The sequence below is a fragment of the Cynocephalus volans genome, chromosome 2 (assembly GCF_027409185.1).
Source record: "Cynocephalus volans isolate mCynVol1 chromosome 2, mCynVol1.pri, whole genome shotgun sequence".
In the NCBI taxonomy this organism is placed as follows: Eukaryota; Metazoa; Chordata; class Mammalia; order Dermoptera; family Cynocephalidae; genus Cynocephalus; species Cynocephalus volans.
This window is the reverse complement of record NC_084461.1, coordinates 155,974,860-155,993,406: the sequence shown is the minus strand read 5'-3', so window position 1 is coordinate 155,993,406 and position 18,547 is coordinate 155,974,860. Positions and strand designations below refer to the sequence as shown.

Below are 18,547 nucleotides of genomic sequence, written 5' to 3'. Positions count from 1 at the left end.
GGCACCCCCCAATCTTTAGTTAATTTAGACTTTCTCTGTCAACTATTTTAAATGCCAGTTCCATGTTAGAATATGACAAACAATATAAAAACAAATTTACTTCACTAGCACGTGTAATGGTGTTAGCCATCAAAATCGAAAGCAGAAACCCTTTCCCTCCCCGTCCCCCTGTGCTAATAATTAATGTTGCTGGAATCACACTGTTGAGGGGCTGCGGGTCTGTGCTTTTATGTATATGGGGTTCAAGAATGTGGAAGACTGGTAGCCCACAATAGAAATATATTTCTTGCTAAAGGCATAATACAAAAATATCTTTTCATTAGAAGTTACTGATGGTACTGCAGATATCAAGTTTGGAATGAAAGGTACCATCAACTATAACACACAAAATGCTTTATCTTTCACATCCAAATAAAAGAGAGAATTTATTTTCATTCTGAGTTTATTTAACATTTCATCCAATTGAACTGAAATAACACATTTGACTCCAACACTGGCAAGACACTGTGCTAATACTGAAATAAAAACTGCCAGTCAGTAAACACAATCATAACTCATCGTATCATGTCAATACAAATATTAATAACTATTTACCTTTACAAGCTTATTGCACTTCATGTCGATTTTTTTTCCCCTCCAGAAAAGGTATTTCTAAAAGATTAGCAAGGATAACCAATCTTGGTTCATTTGTTCTTCTTTATAAATTATGGTTAAATTATACAGTTAATATTTCTATATAAAAGCATTAAGAGTCTGAAGCTTCAATAAACAATGTTTAAAAAGACACATCTCATGTTCATTATCCCTTTTATAACTATGCTTTGGTCATAACTTCCTGGAGTGTGTAAAATTTTGGTTAGTTTGTCAATCTTCTAGCCAGTCATTACCTTCTCACTGATGGGTCACATTCTGAAATGGAACCACAAATTACCTGGGGGTTAGGACTCTGAGATTAGCTGGGGCAAGCAAGATAGGTCTCAAGTATTCTAGCTTCTTACTAAAAGTGCTCTTTAAGCACTTCATGGAGATCTGCCCTGAATTTCAGGTTTTTTCCACTTTTCAAAGGGAAGCACTGACAGCAACAAAGATTGTCAAGGCCAGAATGTCATGGGGAAGCCATTTTTGCTTCAAATGGTTTAAGGCAGAAAATCTAAATGAGAAGATGCCGGTGGCATCGAGGAAGGCTCATGGCCCAAAGCTTCAGATCCATTAATCCTTTCAAAGAAAAGACAAACACAGACACAAGGCACATCATTTTTTCTTTATGAGAAAACTCAGTCTGGTCAAATTGTCAGGAAAAAAAATCTCCAAACTAAATAGTTTCTATATTTCTTTCACTTACAAATGTCTCAATTACAATGATCTGCACTCAGTGAAACAACTGCCTTGTGTATGATGTTGGACGTTTATAGACTTGAAACATAATCTCCATTATATTAAATGTATTATATGTGAAATTACTACAAATGATGTAAACAGTGGTTCATTGTTTTCAAACAGGGTGGAATGTAATATATGACATTCAAGTAAAATTCACTGTAACTGATTCATACACGTATTATTTCTGTATCTTTCTGAAAGCCAAAGAGATCTATATGGATGACAAGAAAATACATGTAGGTAGCTGGAAATGTGGTTTCACTTCTTGAAAAATCTGGCTAACCAAATTCAACCCAGTCTTACAACACTGGTATTGAATATACTTCCAAGATTTGACATTTGTACTTTTCAATTATTTGATTATTCGATGTAAATGATTGAATATAAAGTCAATAACTGCAAGGTAAGATTAACATCTTCATAAGAATGTAAAAAAATAAACTTTAAAGTCAACCGTGAAAATCCACCAACAATATGAATGCATGTAATTGTTGACAGCAGAGAAGGTGTGTTGCATGGGCCTATGACTGTAGCTTTCAGAGGGTGTATGAAGGAGCTTTTGCCCTACAAATCCAAAAACTTCATCATCTACGTTGGGTCTGCCCACTGCCCAAACAAAAGCAAACTGCCCTTAATATATTTAAAAGTAAGTTTTCACAGTTTAGCCTCAGAACTTTTGTGTTTTCCCAATTCACTGCTGAGACCTCTTCAATTTTAAACAAGAGTGATTTGAAACATTTCATTGAATGAAAATTCAATATTTTAAACAGATTACATTTTCACTGATTGATAATCAATAATTATTTTCTGAACATATACTAAGCACCTACCATATGCCTAGCAGTACTTTTTAAAACCCTGGGTGAAAGCTGGGATATTGTCTTTGAAAAACAACGACTACAAAAGCTACAGGAAGGGTTATTCCTATAAATCATAACATGATTCAAATGTAAGGGAGCCAACAGGTTTCAGGCACCTGGCCCATACCAGGTGCTGCACTATAAGTAGCAGCTTTATTCTAAAAGGCTAATGTGGATCTTTAAAAGATTTTTGTAACTGGGAGGACCCAGGTAGAACATCATGATTTTCCTCACCAGCATGGCTACACCAGGTTTGCAGTTGGCAGGATTATCTATAGAGGTTTTTTTTTCCTTCTTTACAATCCCTTATTAAAGTATGCACGCTGTAACTCAGGATGGGTCTCTCGGATCTTGGCTTGCAACTCAGCCTCCAAGCTTGTCACAGACATGGAGCTGGGAAAAGGGAGAAATGACAAGGTTATTACATGGGCAGAGGTAGCAACCAGAACCTAGAAAGAACAGGAAGAGGATGCAGGTGTGGAGACCCCATAACAGGCAGTAAAACAGAGTCCTGTTTGAGATATGCCTCGTATGGCTGGAAAATGAGTACCCTGTTCCTTTTAGAAAATTAATTGTCACTAATAATGAAAGAAATAAAACTTAAGAACCCAACACCCAACCCTTTTTACCTCTCAAATTATTAAAAGCTGAAAATCGCTCATTGCTGGCAAGAGTGTATGTTGATAACATTCTCAGACCCTGCTGCTGTCAGGAAAACTGGGGAAATGCACTTTCCAAGGAAAACAATATAAATGTTCACCATTGATTAAAAAAGATACATGCACTTAGTGGAATGAATAACATTAAAAATTTGCTTATACTAATGTGCTTTTGTTTATTATATAATAATGCATGCTTATTATAAAACTTTTAGAAAATACTAAATGTACAACAAAAAAACCCACTCATTGTCCCACTACTAAGAGTAACCACTGTTAATCTTTGCGTTATGCATTTATAAAATGCATTTTTTTTTTTTTTTTTTGTAGCTGGCTAGGATAAGAACCCATTACCTTGGTGTTGTAAGGTTGCATTCTAACCAACTATGCTAACCAGCCAGCCCTAAAAAATGTATTTGAGTGTGTTATAGGAGTAAATATATGTATTAAAACTTATTTTTTCTTATAAATGCATATTCATTAAATACAAGTATTTAAACAATTGTCCAGAATGCTTACTACCAGAATAGTTGTTAATATTTTGAAGCATTTTGATATGTAATTAGTCTTTTAAATATATTTGGCATTTGATATAGTTGGGATATGGTAAAATGTGAGGTAAAAGTCAGGATATAAGTTTGTATAAGAATATGCAAAACAAATAAAATTATGAATATAGAAAAAGACTAGGGAAAAAACCCACAGTGGCTATTCCCCATGTGTGGGATTTGAGTCATTTTAAAATGATGATGATGACACCAATGATCATAATGATAATGGCTATGACTTATTGATCATTTCTTGGACCAGACATTATGCATTTTAATCCTTATAAAAATCATGAGTCAGGTATTCTCATAATTTTACAGATAAGGAAACCTGAGGGACAACTGAGATTTGAAGTCAGATCTTTCTTGATTCAAAAGCCATGCTCCTAACCAGTGGGCAATATTGCCTCTTGGTCCTTCTACTTTTCCATTGATCTATAAGTATCAATAATCACTATTAATATATTTTAAAGGCCAAGTCTCATTTTGAAATTAAAGTTATTCAGATCTAATTGGGTGATGGGGAGGTTTTTTTTTTTTTTTTTTAAATCTTCTAGGAGAGTTTGTTTAAAATGGGAATAATCTGTTTCTTGACAGGCAAAACTAACCTGTAAAACCATCTGGTTCTTGTGTTTTCTTTGTAAGAAGTTTAAATGTTGCTTCAGCTTCCTTAACGGCTTTAAGTCTATCTATTCAGCCTTTTTAATTTTTCAGTTTTGCTAGTATTTTTCTAGGAATTTCTCTACTTTGCCTGTTTTCAAATCCACTGGTATAATAATGTTGATAATATGCGCTTACTATCTTTTGAATCGCTGCTTAATTTATAGTTGTGCCTCTTTTTCATTCATAACATTTTTGTGCCTTTCTCTTTCTGCTTTGATTGATCTCACCAGACGATTGTCTATTTTGTTATTATCTTCAAAGAACTAACTTCTGACTTTGTTGATTCTCTATTCTTTCTTTGTTATTTATTTATTTTGATCTTATCTTCTTTTTCTGGAGTTTATTCTTTTGTTCTTTTTTTTTAAGTTGGACTTTTAATGCATTGATTTTCAGTCATTCTTCTAATATAAACATTTAAAGCTATAAATTTCTCTCAAAAACATATTGGCTGCTTCCTACAAATTTTAATAAGGAATGTTTCTGTTCTCTCTCATTCACACAGGGAAATGGATAATTGTGGCATGTTCATACAATGAACTATTTTATAGTAGTCATCAATGACTGAACTACAACTACATGCAATGATGTAGATGAACCTTAGTTATATGACGTTGAATAAAAAGAACAAATATTAGAAGGCTAGACAGTATGACACCCTTGTCTAAAAAGTTCCAAAAGAAGAAAAACAAAAGGTGTATATATACGAAGGTACTTTGAAAAGTTTGTGAAAAAATAGAATTAAAAGATAATACAAATCTTCCCATGAACTTTTTGAAGTATCATCATATACATATATATGAGTGTATACATATGTGTGTATGTGTGTGTATAAATGTATACATATAAAATGCAAGAGCATGAAATTCAGCATAGTGGTTAAATCACCAGGGGAAGCAGAGAGATGGGCTGGATGGAGTCCATAAGATGTAATTTACTGGTAATATTGTTATTCATAGGTCGGACAGGGGATACATGGATATTCATTATATCATTAAAATAAATAAAATAAAAACAAATAAAACAGGGCCACGCGTGGAGTAATGAACCAAGGAGTTATGATTTATCCCACTCTATGTAACTGAGGAGCACAAGACAAGAAAACAAACACATAAACAAAAAAACAGACCAATAAGCTTTATTTTTAAATAGAGTAAGAAAAAGAGCATTGGTTTCCCAAATGTAAAATCATGTACTCTCTGAGGCTTTGGCCTCATGACGCTAGTAGTTACAAAAAACTTTTAATTTCTATACCTACAGTTTAAATGACCCATAAAAACAAATGTTAGAAAGAATGTATTGCTTTCCTCATAGCACTCTAAATCAAGGCTGAAGTAGGAAGCTTCTTTATGGGTTCTCAAATCGAAATCCTTTTCATCTCGATAGCAGCTGTATTTCTAAGCGTTTACCTGGTATCAGGCCTCTCCTCAGCATTTTACACACACTATGTCTAAATCACGGAGGGCAAGGTCAGCTGCTGAACATGGTACTCATGTGCTATATATGAGAGAAATGAACTATTCTTAGGTTAAGCCCTGAGGTTCTGCGGTTTGTACAATTAAATAGGTATGATCACTCTACTTTAGGGATGAGGAAATTCATCAGTTTTGGGCTTCTAGACCAGGTTCTGAAGGTCTTGCCCTTTCAAAGGGGGCTCTTCTGTAGGTACCAAGGTTATGAGCTTTGGATCTCTAATCAAGAACAGTGGGGTCAAAGACAGAGTGAAAGAGCAGACAAAAGGTAGAGTTCTCTACCAGGTCAAGGGACCTGATATAATTCTAGAATAGAACACCTCATCTGAAACCTACTTAGAAAGGTGAGGGCATGAAAGACCATATGTTTTGGACCAGAAAGCCCATGAATTTAGGAAAGGATATTACACAGGCAAGCGGCCTGTAACTCTAAAACCAAAAAAACAAAATGCTGCTTCTTTGTGCTCTGGTGTTAAATTCAGAGGAGGCTGGAAACCTAGATTTTTAGACAGTGCTGACTTAATGCTAGTCAGTCCAGTTCTTACTTCGAAGGATTCAAGGGCCTTTGTAATGAAAGACATGCACAATAAAGCTTTTAAGGCAAAAAATTAAGTAGGAGGAAGGGAAACAAACATACTAACTACCTACGCTAAGTGTATATAATTGCTGTCCCTGGGAGTGGAACTTAAATTCTAATACAGTATTATAGATGCATTTGCCAATGGATTGAATGATAATAAACCATATTTAAATTTTTATAAAAGCAAATTCACACCAGAGTTAACCTGACTTTTACAAAAGAATAAAGCATTTTCAAATTTAACAGAAGAGGGTAAAAAGAGCTGGGTAAAGAGTTTTGAAATTAGACAGAAGTGGGTTTGATCTCTGCCTCTCTTCCTTTGAAAGACCTCAGCTTCATTATCTTTTTGAGTTTCACCTTCCCTACCAATGAAATGAAAGAACAGCACCTGTGTCTCCAAATGATTTTAGAATTAAAACTCATGATCATTCTGAAGAATAACACATACGTACCTTTTCTGAGGAAAGAGAGCACAACACAGGGGCGTAGCAAACACCAAACTTTAAAAAAAAAAAAAAAGACAAATCAGTGAATTTTGAAATAGTCGACTTTCCAGGTTCTTTTTCTATTTTACTTTTATAATAAACCATTTTCTTTACAGCCTCACAAAAATATGTCCTGGTTGTGTAAATTCTATTGCCTAGGATTGCTAAAATAATGAAAAAAAAAAAAAAAAATCAAAGAGAGAACAGGAGTCCCACATGTTGGTTGGCTCCTTTAAAGACAGTTTACTTCTATCTAATTATTGGGACAATAAGTTCCAGATGTTTTGGAATGGTCTTATTTTCAAAACCTGTGTCCCATATTACCCATCCTTTCCCTCATCTTTCATATGGTATTTATCTTTAAACAAAGAAATTAATTATACAAAAGTAATTTGTACTCACCAGAAGCCAACTAATCCAACTTGAATAGGCGCGCTCATCCACGGAAACCTCTGTGTTGAGAAATAAATGATTTTGAATATTTTTTATACAGGCACTCAGAGACAATTTCTTCTGCTGATTAACTGGAAGGAACCTCTCCACATTACAAGTTCCAGGTGGACTGTGGTTAGTAAAATTTTGGGTAATGCTGCAACAAGCGTGTTAGTCCTGACTTCCTGCAGCCCTCTTTGATCTGTAAATGAACACATGCAAAAATCAAGTGGCTTCTATTTTTTTTCCCTTGCACATATAATCTGAGTACTGCTTGGCTATATACAGGAGGTGGAAAAATAGCTACCATTTGATTATGATGTATCTCCTAGGTGGGGAGGCAGTACAGTCTGGCACCAAGGTTTGAAGACAAGTGAACCTGCACTTACATCTCTGCTCTACCAGTTAGTTCCTCACTGTGAGAAAGGGCAGGCAGAGCATAACCTCTCCAAGCTTTGTTTTCCTTGTTATGATCCTAAATGAGCATTGTAACAGCTTGCTAAAAGTGTTTGGGTGAAGATATGCCAGATAACATTCATAAAGCACCCAGCACAGTGCCCAGAACATAGCAGAAACCCAACAAGCACTTACCATCCCCATGCTCCCTTGCACCTTATCTCTCTTAGTTTTAGTCACTGTCAGTATGGTTAAAACGATTTCTAGCATAAAACATTTTTGCTACATATATATTATATATATATTTTTTTAATGGAAGCAAACCAGTTGGTTGGTCTTTTGGAGAATAAATGCTGTTAGCTTTTTAGTTTTAAAAAAGGAGTGGTACCAAAATACACAGTATGAAGAGCGATGAGCGGTATGGTTACATAAGTAGGGCTACAGAAAGAACTGCAACAAAGTTGTGAACTGGTTGTAATGAAATCAGCCAACTTAGTTAAGAGTCAACACAAGCTGCTACAAAATAATGTGCATGAGAGGCATACCCTGGTCCCCGAGGAGACTTCTCTGGTGAAAGGGTACATCAGGAAGGTCAATGTAAGGGGAGAAAGGTATGAACTAGAGAGGAAGGGAGAAACGTCATCAGGAGAATGATCCACAGAGGCGACAGAGGGGCACCACCCCTCAAAAGACAGAAAGAAAAGGAAAGTACTGTATCTTGGGCAACTGGCTCTGTTTGATGATGAGGGATTTTCCATAAAGAGATGGCAAATACTCGTCCTAGTACCTCCTGGACATGTGACATCGAGGCTGGCACACACTTGGTGATGGGAAGGCAAGCTAAGTATTGAATGAGATCCTGTGGATGGATGAACTTGAGCCTGTGAGAGCAGCCTCCTCATTTCAAGTGGACTCTTGTCTGCAGCTAACTGGGCTAACCTGTTATCCAAAAGGGAAGAGCTGCATGTCATCTCAGAGATGGATATGTGCAGACTAAATGCTGACTGTGGCTCATGCAGAGGGTTTGATGAAAAGGCTCCTTGTAATGACCATAATCTTGGAGGATTCTGGCTTATCCTGCAAAACCGAGCATGGATGTCATCCCTTTCCCCTACTCCTCTGCACCCCACTGTGCCTAATTCATGCTTACTTCTCAAATGGAACTTAGTCTGAGACTAAATTAATGAGCTGAGGATGTTTGGTCTTTCACTAGATACAGAATTCTTCAAGGTGGGGACTTGTCTTACCTAACAGAACCTTGCAAACAGAGGATATTTTAAATAAAAAGTTCAAATGAATTAAAAACAGTACTCATAACTTTAAAAGATATATGTATTCAATGAAGTAAAAAGCTCAAAAAGTTAATATGACTTTAAATTTTTCCTCCCAATAATCTTTTTTCCAAAAGTTTTATTTACATATGATCAACTGCACGTATTTAATGTGTACAATATAAGTTTCAACATATGTATACAGCTGTGAAGCCATTGCCACAATCAAAATAATAAATATATTCATCACCTTAAATGTTTTCCTTGTTCTTTGTGTACCTTTGCTATTCTTCCTCTTTTCTAAACCCTGCACCCCGTTTCCTGGCAATCTCTGATCTACTTTCTCTGACTACTTATTAGTTTATATCTTATAGGATTTTATATACAGTATCTGCTATGTTGTGTAATTACTTGGAAATTCATTTGTTTGTTCATTCATATCTTTATTCAGCAGCTCTTTGGTAAACATCTGTTGTTGTATGCCAAGCAATGTGGTAGGCACTAGAGTCACAGGAATAGGACATGAGCTTTGATGGGGGAAACAGGCACAGGACAAATGCTTACAATACATGGGGTCAGAGTGTGGGGCACAGGCACCTTACCCAACTGGTGCAGGTGGGCGGAGACTTGAGGAGCACTGGCCAGCGACTGGCCATGTGTTCTACTAAAACTCAGCAAGGACACAGAGCATGACTTGTTGGGAGATTTGTAGATGGTTAGGTTGGCTGGAATGTAGACAATATGTAGGGAATTGACTGTACCATGTACAAAAATTAACTCTCAATGGTTCATGGAATCAAAATGTAAAAGTCTACAACTATAAAACTTCTAGAAGAAAATATAATAGAACACTGGGTTTAGACACAACAACAAAAGTATAGTCCATAAAAGTAAAATTGAAAATTCAGACTTCAAAATGCTTAAATTCTGTTCTTCAGAAGAAGAAACAGACTGGGAGAAAATTTTTGCAAAGTACGTATCTGATAAAGGACTTTTATCTAGAATATATAAGGAATCCTCAACATTTATTCAATAAAACAACCGAGTAAAAAAGTGGGCAAAGAGTTTGAACAGATACTTCACAAAATATACACAGATATCAAATAAGCATATGAAAAGATGCTCAGTGTCTTTAGTCATTGGGGAAATTTAAATTAAAACCACAGGACCTACCACTATGCACATATCAGAATGGCTAACATTAAAAACACTGACTAGAACAAGTGTTGGTGAGGATACGAAGGAACTGGAACCATTACGCCCTCCTGGTGGGAATGTGAAATGGTGCAGTCACTTTGGAAAATGGTTTGGCAGGTTTTTACAAAGTTAAACATATGCTACCATGTGAGTCAGTCATTTCATTCCTAGGTATTTACCTAAGAGAAATCAAAGCACATGTCCATAAAAGACAAATGTTCATAGCAGTTTTACTTGTAATAGCCCCAAACTAGAAACAATCCAAATGTTTATCAACAGAATGGATAAACACATTGTGGTGGAGCCACACAACGGAACACTTCCCTCAACAAGAAAAAGTAACAAACTATTGATACACACAACAGCATGAATGACTCTCAAAGTAATTACACAAAAGAGCAGATACTGTATGTAAAATCCTATAAAATGTTAACTAATATACAGTGACAGAAAGTAGATCAGAGGTTGCCAGGTCACGGGGTGCAGGGTTTAGGGAAGAGGGAGGAACTGCAAAGGGACACAAGGAACAAGGAAAACATTTGAGGTGATGAATATATTTATTGTTTTGGTCGTGGCGGCGGCTTCACAGCTGTATACATGAATGAACAAATAAATGCTACATTCACATCCATTTAGCAGGCGATCCTGAAAATCTACTGAGTAGACACAGAAGCCCACTTTTATGAAAGGGAATATAAGAGAATTGGAACTTAAGGAGTGAGAATGGCTACAGGACCCAAATCATATCAATTTTATTCTCAAAGTGCCAGTTAGAATGACCTAAGTTGAAAGAGAAAACAGGAACTATTCTTCAAGAAAACTGTTCATGGAAGCACCAGATTTTAGGCAGTGAACTTTTCAGTTTGCTGCAAAAATTTCTGTGAGTCACCTGCCCACAGCCGATGCCTTTTTCCAGCACTGCACTTGGGAAAAGATAAGGCGTGGGGGGAAGATGAGTCACGCCAAATGCTTCCCAAGCGTCCACACTTAAAAATACCAAGAATGTTCAATTGGTTTCACGATTGCAGAGGAGTTCAGTCACAGCCGAGGTAAAGCCCAGATAAGTATACCCTTGCAGAGGAGGCACACCTGGCCATGGCAGCCATGTGAACAAGGGGAGGGCCAACTGAGGCAGACATCACTCACATGGGCATTATGAGCTGCTGAGGAAATGATTTCTCAAGCCTTTGTAAAAGGGGCATGGGGAAGCCTCCCTTTGGAAACAGTATGAGAAAGTGCCTTGAACATGAGAGAGTATGGATATTAATATAAGCTGCCTCAGTGTGTTTTAGCAATCTATACAGTCAATTAAGTCCTATGGTCCTCTCTATGTGGGTAAAATGCTATATTTAAGTGTAACGGCAACTCTGAACTTGGGAGTGGTGGGTGCATATGGGTACCTCAACAGTGTTCAGCCATTACTTTTCAAAGCAACATCTTCCATTGAGGTCTCAAGGAGTACAGCTACAACCAGACCCCTGCAGCTAGGGAGGTGCTTGGACTGACCCGTGAGCTACTCTGACCATCTCTCCTGACCTTGCCACAGGGTCCCCAAACCATTGGCCCCTTCAGTTTGGGGGCAGGGAAGGCAGAGGGCTTCTGTGGGAAGAATAAACAAGCTGGCACACTTCCATACTGTTATTGAAGGGTACACTATCAAGCAAAGCTAAAAAATACAAATTAAGATGAGGGCGAGAAAAACATGACATTTATTCACCTTATTATATAATAGCCTGGAACAGTGTGGTGGTGGTGAGCTGAGATGGGGCTAACTGTATCATTTGCTAGTTCCTTCATGTCAGAAAATGCCAGGCTATATTGATAGCAAATTCCATCTGTCATAGCAAGAAAATTATGCAATATTCCCAACTATGACTTCTGTCTAGTGTCTGTCACTGAGAGATTAGAGCAACTGTGGCAACTGTTCCAACACTGAGACCCCAGGAATTCAAAGGCATAACTGGATTGGAAGAATGAAATACTGGCTTCATTTCATGTGTTTCCCTGGTGGCCAAACTTATCAGCATAAATGTAGGTTGAAATGCAGATTTTCTTATAGAATTTCTGGAATCACAAACCATCATCTGGACACTTGTTAGCAACCAGAGTGTGCCCAGTGTCCACAGGCAGGAGCTGGACTCCACTGAAAAATGTTCCTCTGGCAGCAGCAAGTGACAAGATTCTGAGACTTTACTACAGAGCCACACCACTAAGATCCTTCTGCTACTTTGAGTGTTGGGTGGCATGTGAGAGGCTGAGAGAAAGGAACAGAAAAAGCTTGAATGGTGGAGATGTTGCACTGAAGGTGGCCTCCAAACTGCTTTCATAGTCTCCTGCAAATTCATCATGACCATGACCTTGTTCTACTATTGGCTGAATGATCCACATTTACTATTCCTCTCGTGCAAAAGCTGTCACTTTTATGTCACACAAACTAAAATGGTAAGATGACAATTTCCAAACCTTCTGTCCACATAGAAATCTCATGGGGTTCATGCATCGACACACAACAACTGGGTGTGTCCATCAAATGAGGTGCTCAATATTAACTGTTTCTTCTTAGCATATTATTTCAGCTTATTTTTCTAAGAATGTAATTGTAGTGTTTACGAAGTGGTCAGTTAGGGTTGGCCTTAGTTTTCCTACGGGTGCCCACAGGGAGTATACAGGTCTATGAACATACCTATAGGGTATTTAGAATTTTACTAATCACTGACCTCATTCAAGAAGTGTTTGGTCTGTAAACGATGGCCTTTTTTCAAAGCTTGATAGTGTAGGGGCCGGCCCGTGGCTCACTTGGGAGAGTGTGGTGCTGAAAACACCAAGGCCACAGGTTCGGATACCTATATAGGGATGGCTGGTTAGCTCACTTGGGAGACCGTGGTGCTGACAAAGCTTGATAGTGTCCCCTTGATGCTATAGTTCTGTTTCTAAGACCCTAAACAATTCACCCCAAGGGAGCTGCCATCTGCACCACAACACACCTGCTTCTGCATAGAGGAACCCAAGCCATTTCTCCTGGCAGATCTAACCATGTCAGTTTCCAAACACAGCAGGAGACAAATGAGTCACCCTGTCCCACTGTATCCTACCTGTTATAAGAATAAATAATGTACTAAATCATGGAACCTACAAAAAACAATCTATAGAGAATGCATAAAGTGCACTAAGATTTCTTGGTTACAGTTTCATCCTGTAATACTTTCAGACCTTATGGGGAGGCAGCTGATAGATTAATACATTATTAGATATGATCACCAAAGAAAAACACACCAGGGCTCTAAATTCGATGTTCCACGAAGCTAGTACTCCACATTATTTTATTTTTTCATTTCTGATATTATGGATAGTGACTTATAAAACATATCATTCTAAATTCACACCATCTCTTCATTCTTACCTACCTAGGCATCTAATAGATGACTAGCAGTATAAACAAGTTATAACTTCTCAATAGCAACAGTCTTCATTTACAAAAGCTTTTTCAAATATCTGATATTAGAAATAAAATGTTCCTGGAAACATCTTTTTATTTATCTAAGTGCCGAAGAAAAACTAACCTTCAAATTCTTTACTCATTATTTATGTAGGAAATATTCTGTATAGTTTGAGGTCTGGAAAGCAATGAAAAGGATTGAGAAAAGGACAGATAAAACTGGGGCTTACCTTCAAAAAGGCTTTCTTTTCCAAAGTATTCATGATAAATGGAGGGATGGCTGGAGGTAAAAATAGATCCACTTAAATCTTTATTTAACGTCTATTTTCAGCTCACATTTTTTCCAACAATTTGACAAAAGGCTTATGTCAATTCTTTAAATTATTAAATTTAGAATTTTTAAATTGAAAAATCTCTAGATTTTTGAAAAATTATGTAATATCATCTGCCAGCAAGACAGTTTTATAATCTTGAAGACAACTCTCCATTTAACTTTAAACAGGTAACAGTACAAACATCAGGAACTTTTCACTCCCATATTAGTGATACAAATATGACTTTTCTTGTACGTCCGTCCATCACGCATAGAGGACAGTGTGAAGAATTCTGTCTTGAGTCAGGCAGAAATCGCTTTAGTATGGGCTAGACCACTTGCTAACTGGTGATCCTGGAAAAGATACCTAACTTCTCTGAGCCTAAGTTTTCATTTAATCCACTTTCCTCATCTATAAAATGGGGAAAATTGTATTAAACTGGCTGTGCTGATTAGATGCCATAATGCATGTAAAACGTCGACTAAACAGCCATATCAGCTACATCAATATGTCAATTACCTTTATAAATTTCACTGGGATAGAAAGATTGTGTTTCTTCTCTGGGAACTACATAGTGCTTAAAATAAGCAATTCACTGGAAACAGATTTGTTGGGCAAGCTGAACTCCACAAGGAAAAAGGCATTTCAGAGTGGGGAAGACTGAAACCAAAAGCAAACCCAGAGTAGAAGATGGAGTTTCAACCTTGATGTCAGCAAATCTGGAAATCAAGGATCAGTGGGCATATCGGGGTGGGCTCCAGAGTCTCCTCCTATGTTGCTGGTCCTGGGCTCAGGGGACTCTGCCTGCATCGCAGGACTGTGGTTTCCTTACCAGTCCTACAGAACACACTGGCGTCCCACAAGGGCACTGAGGTGTTTCTTTGTTAAATCAGACAATGGTGGTCTTTCCCCAAATAGCTGGAGTGTGAATAAAATGTTCATTCAAGTTTTCCTTTATGCTCTTTTCTTCAACTTTTGTTGCTACTCCTACTTGCCTGCTCATGGGCATTCACAGTGACAAAAGGAATTAAAAAACAGCAGAAAACATCAGAGGGAAAACTTGACAGCAGCTGACTAAGCATGCTTCATTTGAGAGCTCTGTTTTAACAGCCATGTGCTGTTTGCATGCAGTTTAGATGATGAAATTAAACATACTAATTTCTGCTTTTTTTCTGCAGAGAGCACTATACTTCCCAGGCCCTGTGATTTCTAAGTCTCAGAACGTTCTCTAGGTCCCTGGCCTTGAGGTAGCTCTGAGCAGCCTGACAGGTGGACCAGAGGTTCTCAGAGGAAATAAATGCAATGTGGACTTGCTGCTTTGGGTCCTGCTGACTCCAAGGCCTATGGAGAAAACTGAGAACTTACTTGGCACACTTGGTTTTATTAATAGCTGCCCCAACTGTTCCAATTTGCTCCACATTCCAATGTTCTAACTGAGACAAATAAATCTTCAGTAGACATTATTTCTATCCAATGACTTTGGAAGTTTCTTTTCAAGATTTATAAAGATCAGATTTCTTCCCTTCAAGTTCTCATCACCTGCACCGCAATGTCCTGGCCACTGCCAGGGCCTCTTGCCTGGAATGCAGGTTGAGTATCCCTTATCTGAAGTGCTTGGGACTGGAAGTGTTTTGAATTTCAGACTTTTTCAGATTTTGGAATATTTGCATTATACTTATGGTAGAGCATCCCAAATCCAAAAATCCAAAATCCAAAATGTTCCAGTGAGCACTTCCTTTAAGCGTCATGCCTCTGCTCAAGTTTTGGATTTTGTAGCATTTTGGATTTTGGATTTGGGATGTTCGACCTGTACTGAGACAGCCTCCTAAACAGTTTCCTCCGACATTCTTGTTTCTCCTTCAGTCTATTCTCAACATAGCACCTAAAGTCCTGCAGTTAAAACCTAAGTTGGATGATGCCATTCCCATGCCCAAAACCCTGCCTGGCTTCCTACACCTCAGACTAAAAGCCAGAGCTCAAAATGCCCAAGCAGCCACCATGTTCAGCTCTCGGGACCTCTGACTCCCTTCCTACTGCTCCCACCTCCCTCGCTCTACTCCAACTGCACCTGCTTCCTTCCAAAGATATAGATTAATATTACTTTAAAGCCAAAAAACATTCTAGAGGAAAAGAGGAACCAATTTTAGAGACTAAATTTGCATAGGCCTTACTTGTGATGCCTCTAACACACCAGGCAAACTCCTGTCTCTCTGTTGCTGTTACCTCTCCCTGGAATATTGGTCCCCAATACCACTCAGCTCACTCCCTCACCTGCATCCAGTCCTACTTGCACCCCAACATCACCTGTTCTACCTTTCCCTCCTAACCCTTTCACCATTTCACATACTATATATTTTATTTACTTGTTTATTTTGTCTCCTGCACTAGAAGATAGTTTCTAACAAGGGGAGTAATTTTTTTGTTGTTGTTCACTGATACATAAAAGCTTGTTCGACTTATATTTATGGAATAAATGGATGGATGGCAAAGTCCTACTAACCCATGCCAGGGGCTGCCATGAGAATCCTGGAGACGACCACCTGGGTGATGGCTTGTTTTGCAGCATTGGCCGATTCACCCAAGCGGTTCCCATTTTCATCTGTGACAGGAATGCCAACTTTGAGTTCCCTGCAGAGCAGAACACATGCAAAGAAGTTCACAAATGCCTTCATGAAATGTCCTGAAGTAGTACTATGTTGGGAAAGATCGAGTCCCTACTTATCCAAATACCCACTCAAGTGTCACTTTTGGCACTGACAAGTCAATTTTTAAATACCATGAACAAGTTTAATCCTCCTGTGATAGACACAAAAGTAAAATAACACTAGTAAATTTTAAAAAAGGGTGTACCTTTTTCAATAACAATATGATTCAAAGGGTGGATATACTAACTTAAAGAAAGGCTAATTTTTATGCTCCCATACAAATTTGAGCAACTTTCCAAATGAGAAATAGGTATAATACACAGCATTACTAAGTCAACTAACTGTACTGACATAGAAGGAGTCACTACTGCATGGTTCTACCGGACGTTTATTAACTGTAGTTACTAACACTATAAATTATAACTCCTATTGTTACCCTGTTTTTTGTTATCCATTCCAAAATGCTTTTTCTCGTCCTTTCTTCTCCTTTAATTTTTGCCAGTTCTAAAAAAATACTTTCAAAGATATAGGTTAATATTACTTTAAAGCCAAAAAGAAAATTTTGGGGGGAAAAAAGGAACCAATTTTAGAAAATATACTTTCTTTGCATAGACCTTCCTTGTCTAACTCAAGGACAATTCAATGTAAGCTCAAGATATATCCTTTAAACTTTTCATTATACAGAAGTAGAAAGACTATTCTAAACCCCCATGCCCTCACCAGCCTGCTTCAATAATTAGCAACTCACAGCTCAGCTTGTTTTGTCAATGGGTCCAACCTCACCCCCAAACTCAGATTATTTTGAAGCAAATCCCAGATCTCATATAATTTCATTTGTACATATTAAAATAAATTTTTAAAAGTTTCAACAAAGCTAATTATCATAAGAGACTCTTCTGTCAAGTGCAAGTCCTCTCTGAGAGTGCACGTTCACCTTACCTTTGCCTCATTAATGGAATGTTAATGCAATTAGCAGCAGCTACAGCAGCAAAAGGAACAAAACGTCCTATCAGTGGTGAGACATGCTGCAGAAAAGACAATTCCAAAAACATTATCATACTTTCCCTGTACTAATGAGTGGAAATACTTATTTCTTCTTGTGAACTCTTAAAAATGCAGAGTCCTCTTTGTAGAGAAACTCAAGCCAAGATTACTTTCAAAACTTGTTTCCTAGTGGTCTGTTCATATTTCAAGCATGGCCAGACTGGGACAATGCAGACTTCTAAGACATTTTGACAGCTTAGTGCGGTTGAAGGAGTATGGGCTTTGGGTGGGCAAGCATTTAGCACTTCATCCACAGTGAGGCACAGACCACACAGTCCTGGCAGATGTTATTGTTGACAGCCCTTCCAAACTTATTGTAAGATATAATTAAAATGTGCAGCTGAAGATAATGCCTATAATAAGACAGCCATGTGACTTGAACTATTTTGAGAAATAATAGAGGGACTCAGAGCCAGACAGGTGAGAACAAATTAAGAAGATATTTTTTATAAAAATAAAAATCCAAGTACCTTGGTCAATGCATTAAGTCCTAGAGCTGTTGCTACAGCACCAGTTGTTGCAGAAACATAAGCTGTTCCCAATTCACTGAAAAGAAAACAAACAACATTGCGCAAATGAGGAGCGTACGTCAGAAAACTCTGGCGCGACATTATTTGAATAAATAAGAATGAAATATAAAAGGGCATGATTAAGAACGGGGAGTCCACAAAAAGAACATTCATTATCACTCTACAAGTAGAGAAGTACAGAGAAAAAGCAAGGAGATCTATAAAAAATGGGCCTCTTCACATATAACCTGACTACAGACTATGCACTGGTAGCGGGTAGGGAAGGCGGGGAGTTGTCAGTGTGCCGGAAGCTACAAATGCAGGGAAATGCATATTGGGCTCAATGTTTAAAGCATATTTGCTTAAATAAAAAATACTTCTTAAAATACTGATATTCATAAGGGATGCAAAACTGCAGTGCTGCCGTCCTGAAAATGTTACTCACTGCATAGAAGTACAAAAGGCTTGTTTTCAAAACACAATTAAACACAAGCAATTCTCTCTTCTTTTAAGAGAAATTTTAATTGTGATAAATACTGCTGGGTTGCAGACGTCAACTTCCTTTGTGATATATGACAGTTAGAAGAATATAGCTATTCAGGAAGAATTTTAAGTGATAAAAAAAAATTTCTTTCAAGTGTTATACAAGTTATGCTAAC

At 37.6% G+C, this 18,547-nt stretch overlaps 1 protein-coding gene across 3 annotated transcripts in view; it reads right to left on the bottom strand.

The window, feature by feature from the left end:
* Nucleotides 1-489: 489 nt before the first annotated feature.
* Nucleotides 490-18,547, bottom strand: part of SFXN1 (sideroflexin 1) — a 38,662-nt gene continuing 20,604 nt past the window's right edge. For 2 of the 3 annotated variants that reach the window (XM_063085689.1, XM_063085690.1), the window contains exons 5-12: nt 17,850-17,925; nt 17,275-17,360; nt 16,191-16,318; nt 13,607-13,656; nt 8,018-8,090; nt 7,047-7,096; nt 6,612-6,659; nt 2,541-2,633 (exon numbers count right to left, since the gene is read on the bottom strand). In XM_063085689.1, coding sequence (XP_062941759.1) covers nt 2,604-2,633; nt 6,612-6,659; nt 7,047-7,096; nt 8,018-8,090; nt 13,607-13,656; nt 16,191-16,318; nt 17,275-17,360; nt 17,850-17,925 — 541 coding nt within the window. In that variant the 3' untranslated portion in view covers nt 2,541-2,603. Of the gene's footprint in view, nt 2,634-6,611; nt 6,660-7,046; nt 7,097-8,017; nt 8,091-13,606; nt 13,657-16,190; nt 16,319-17,274; nt 17,361-17,849; nt 17,926-18,547 lie in introns of all 3 variants that reach the window. The other variant, XM_063085691.1, reaches the window with a different exon arrangement.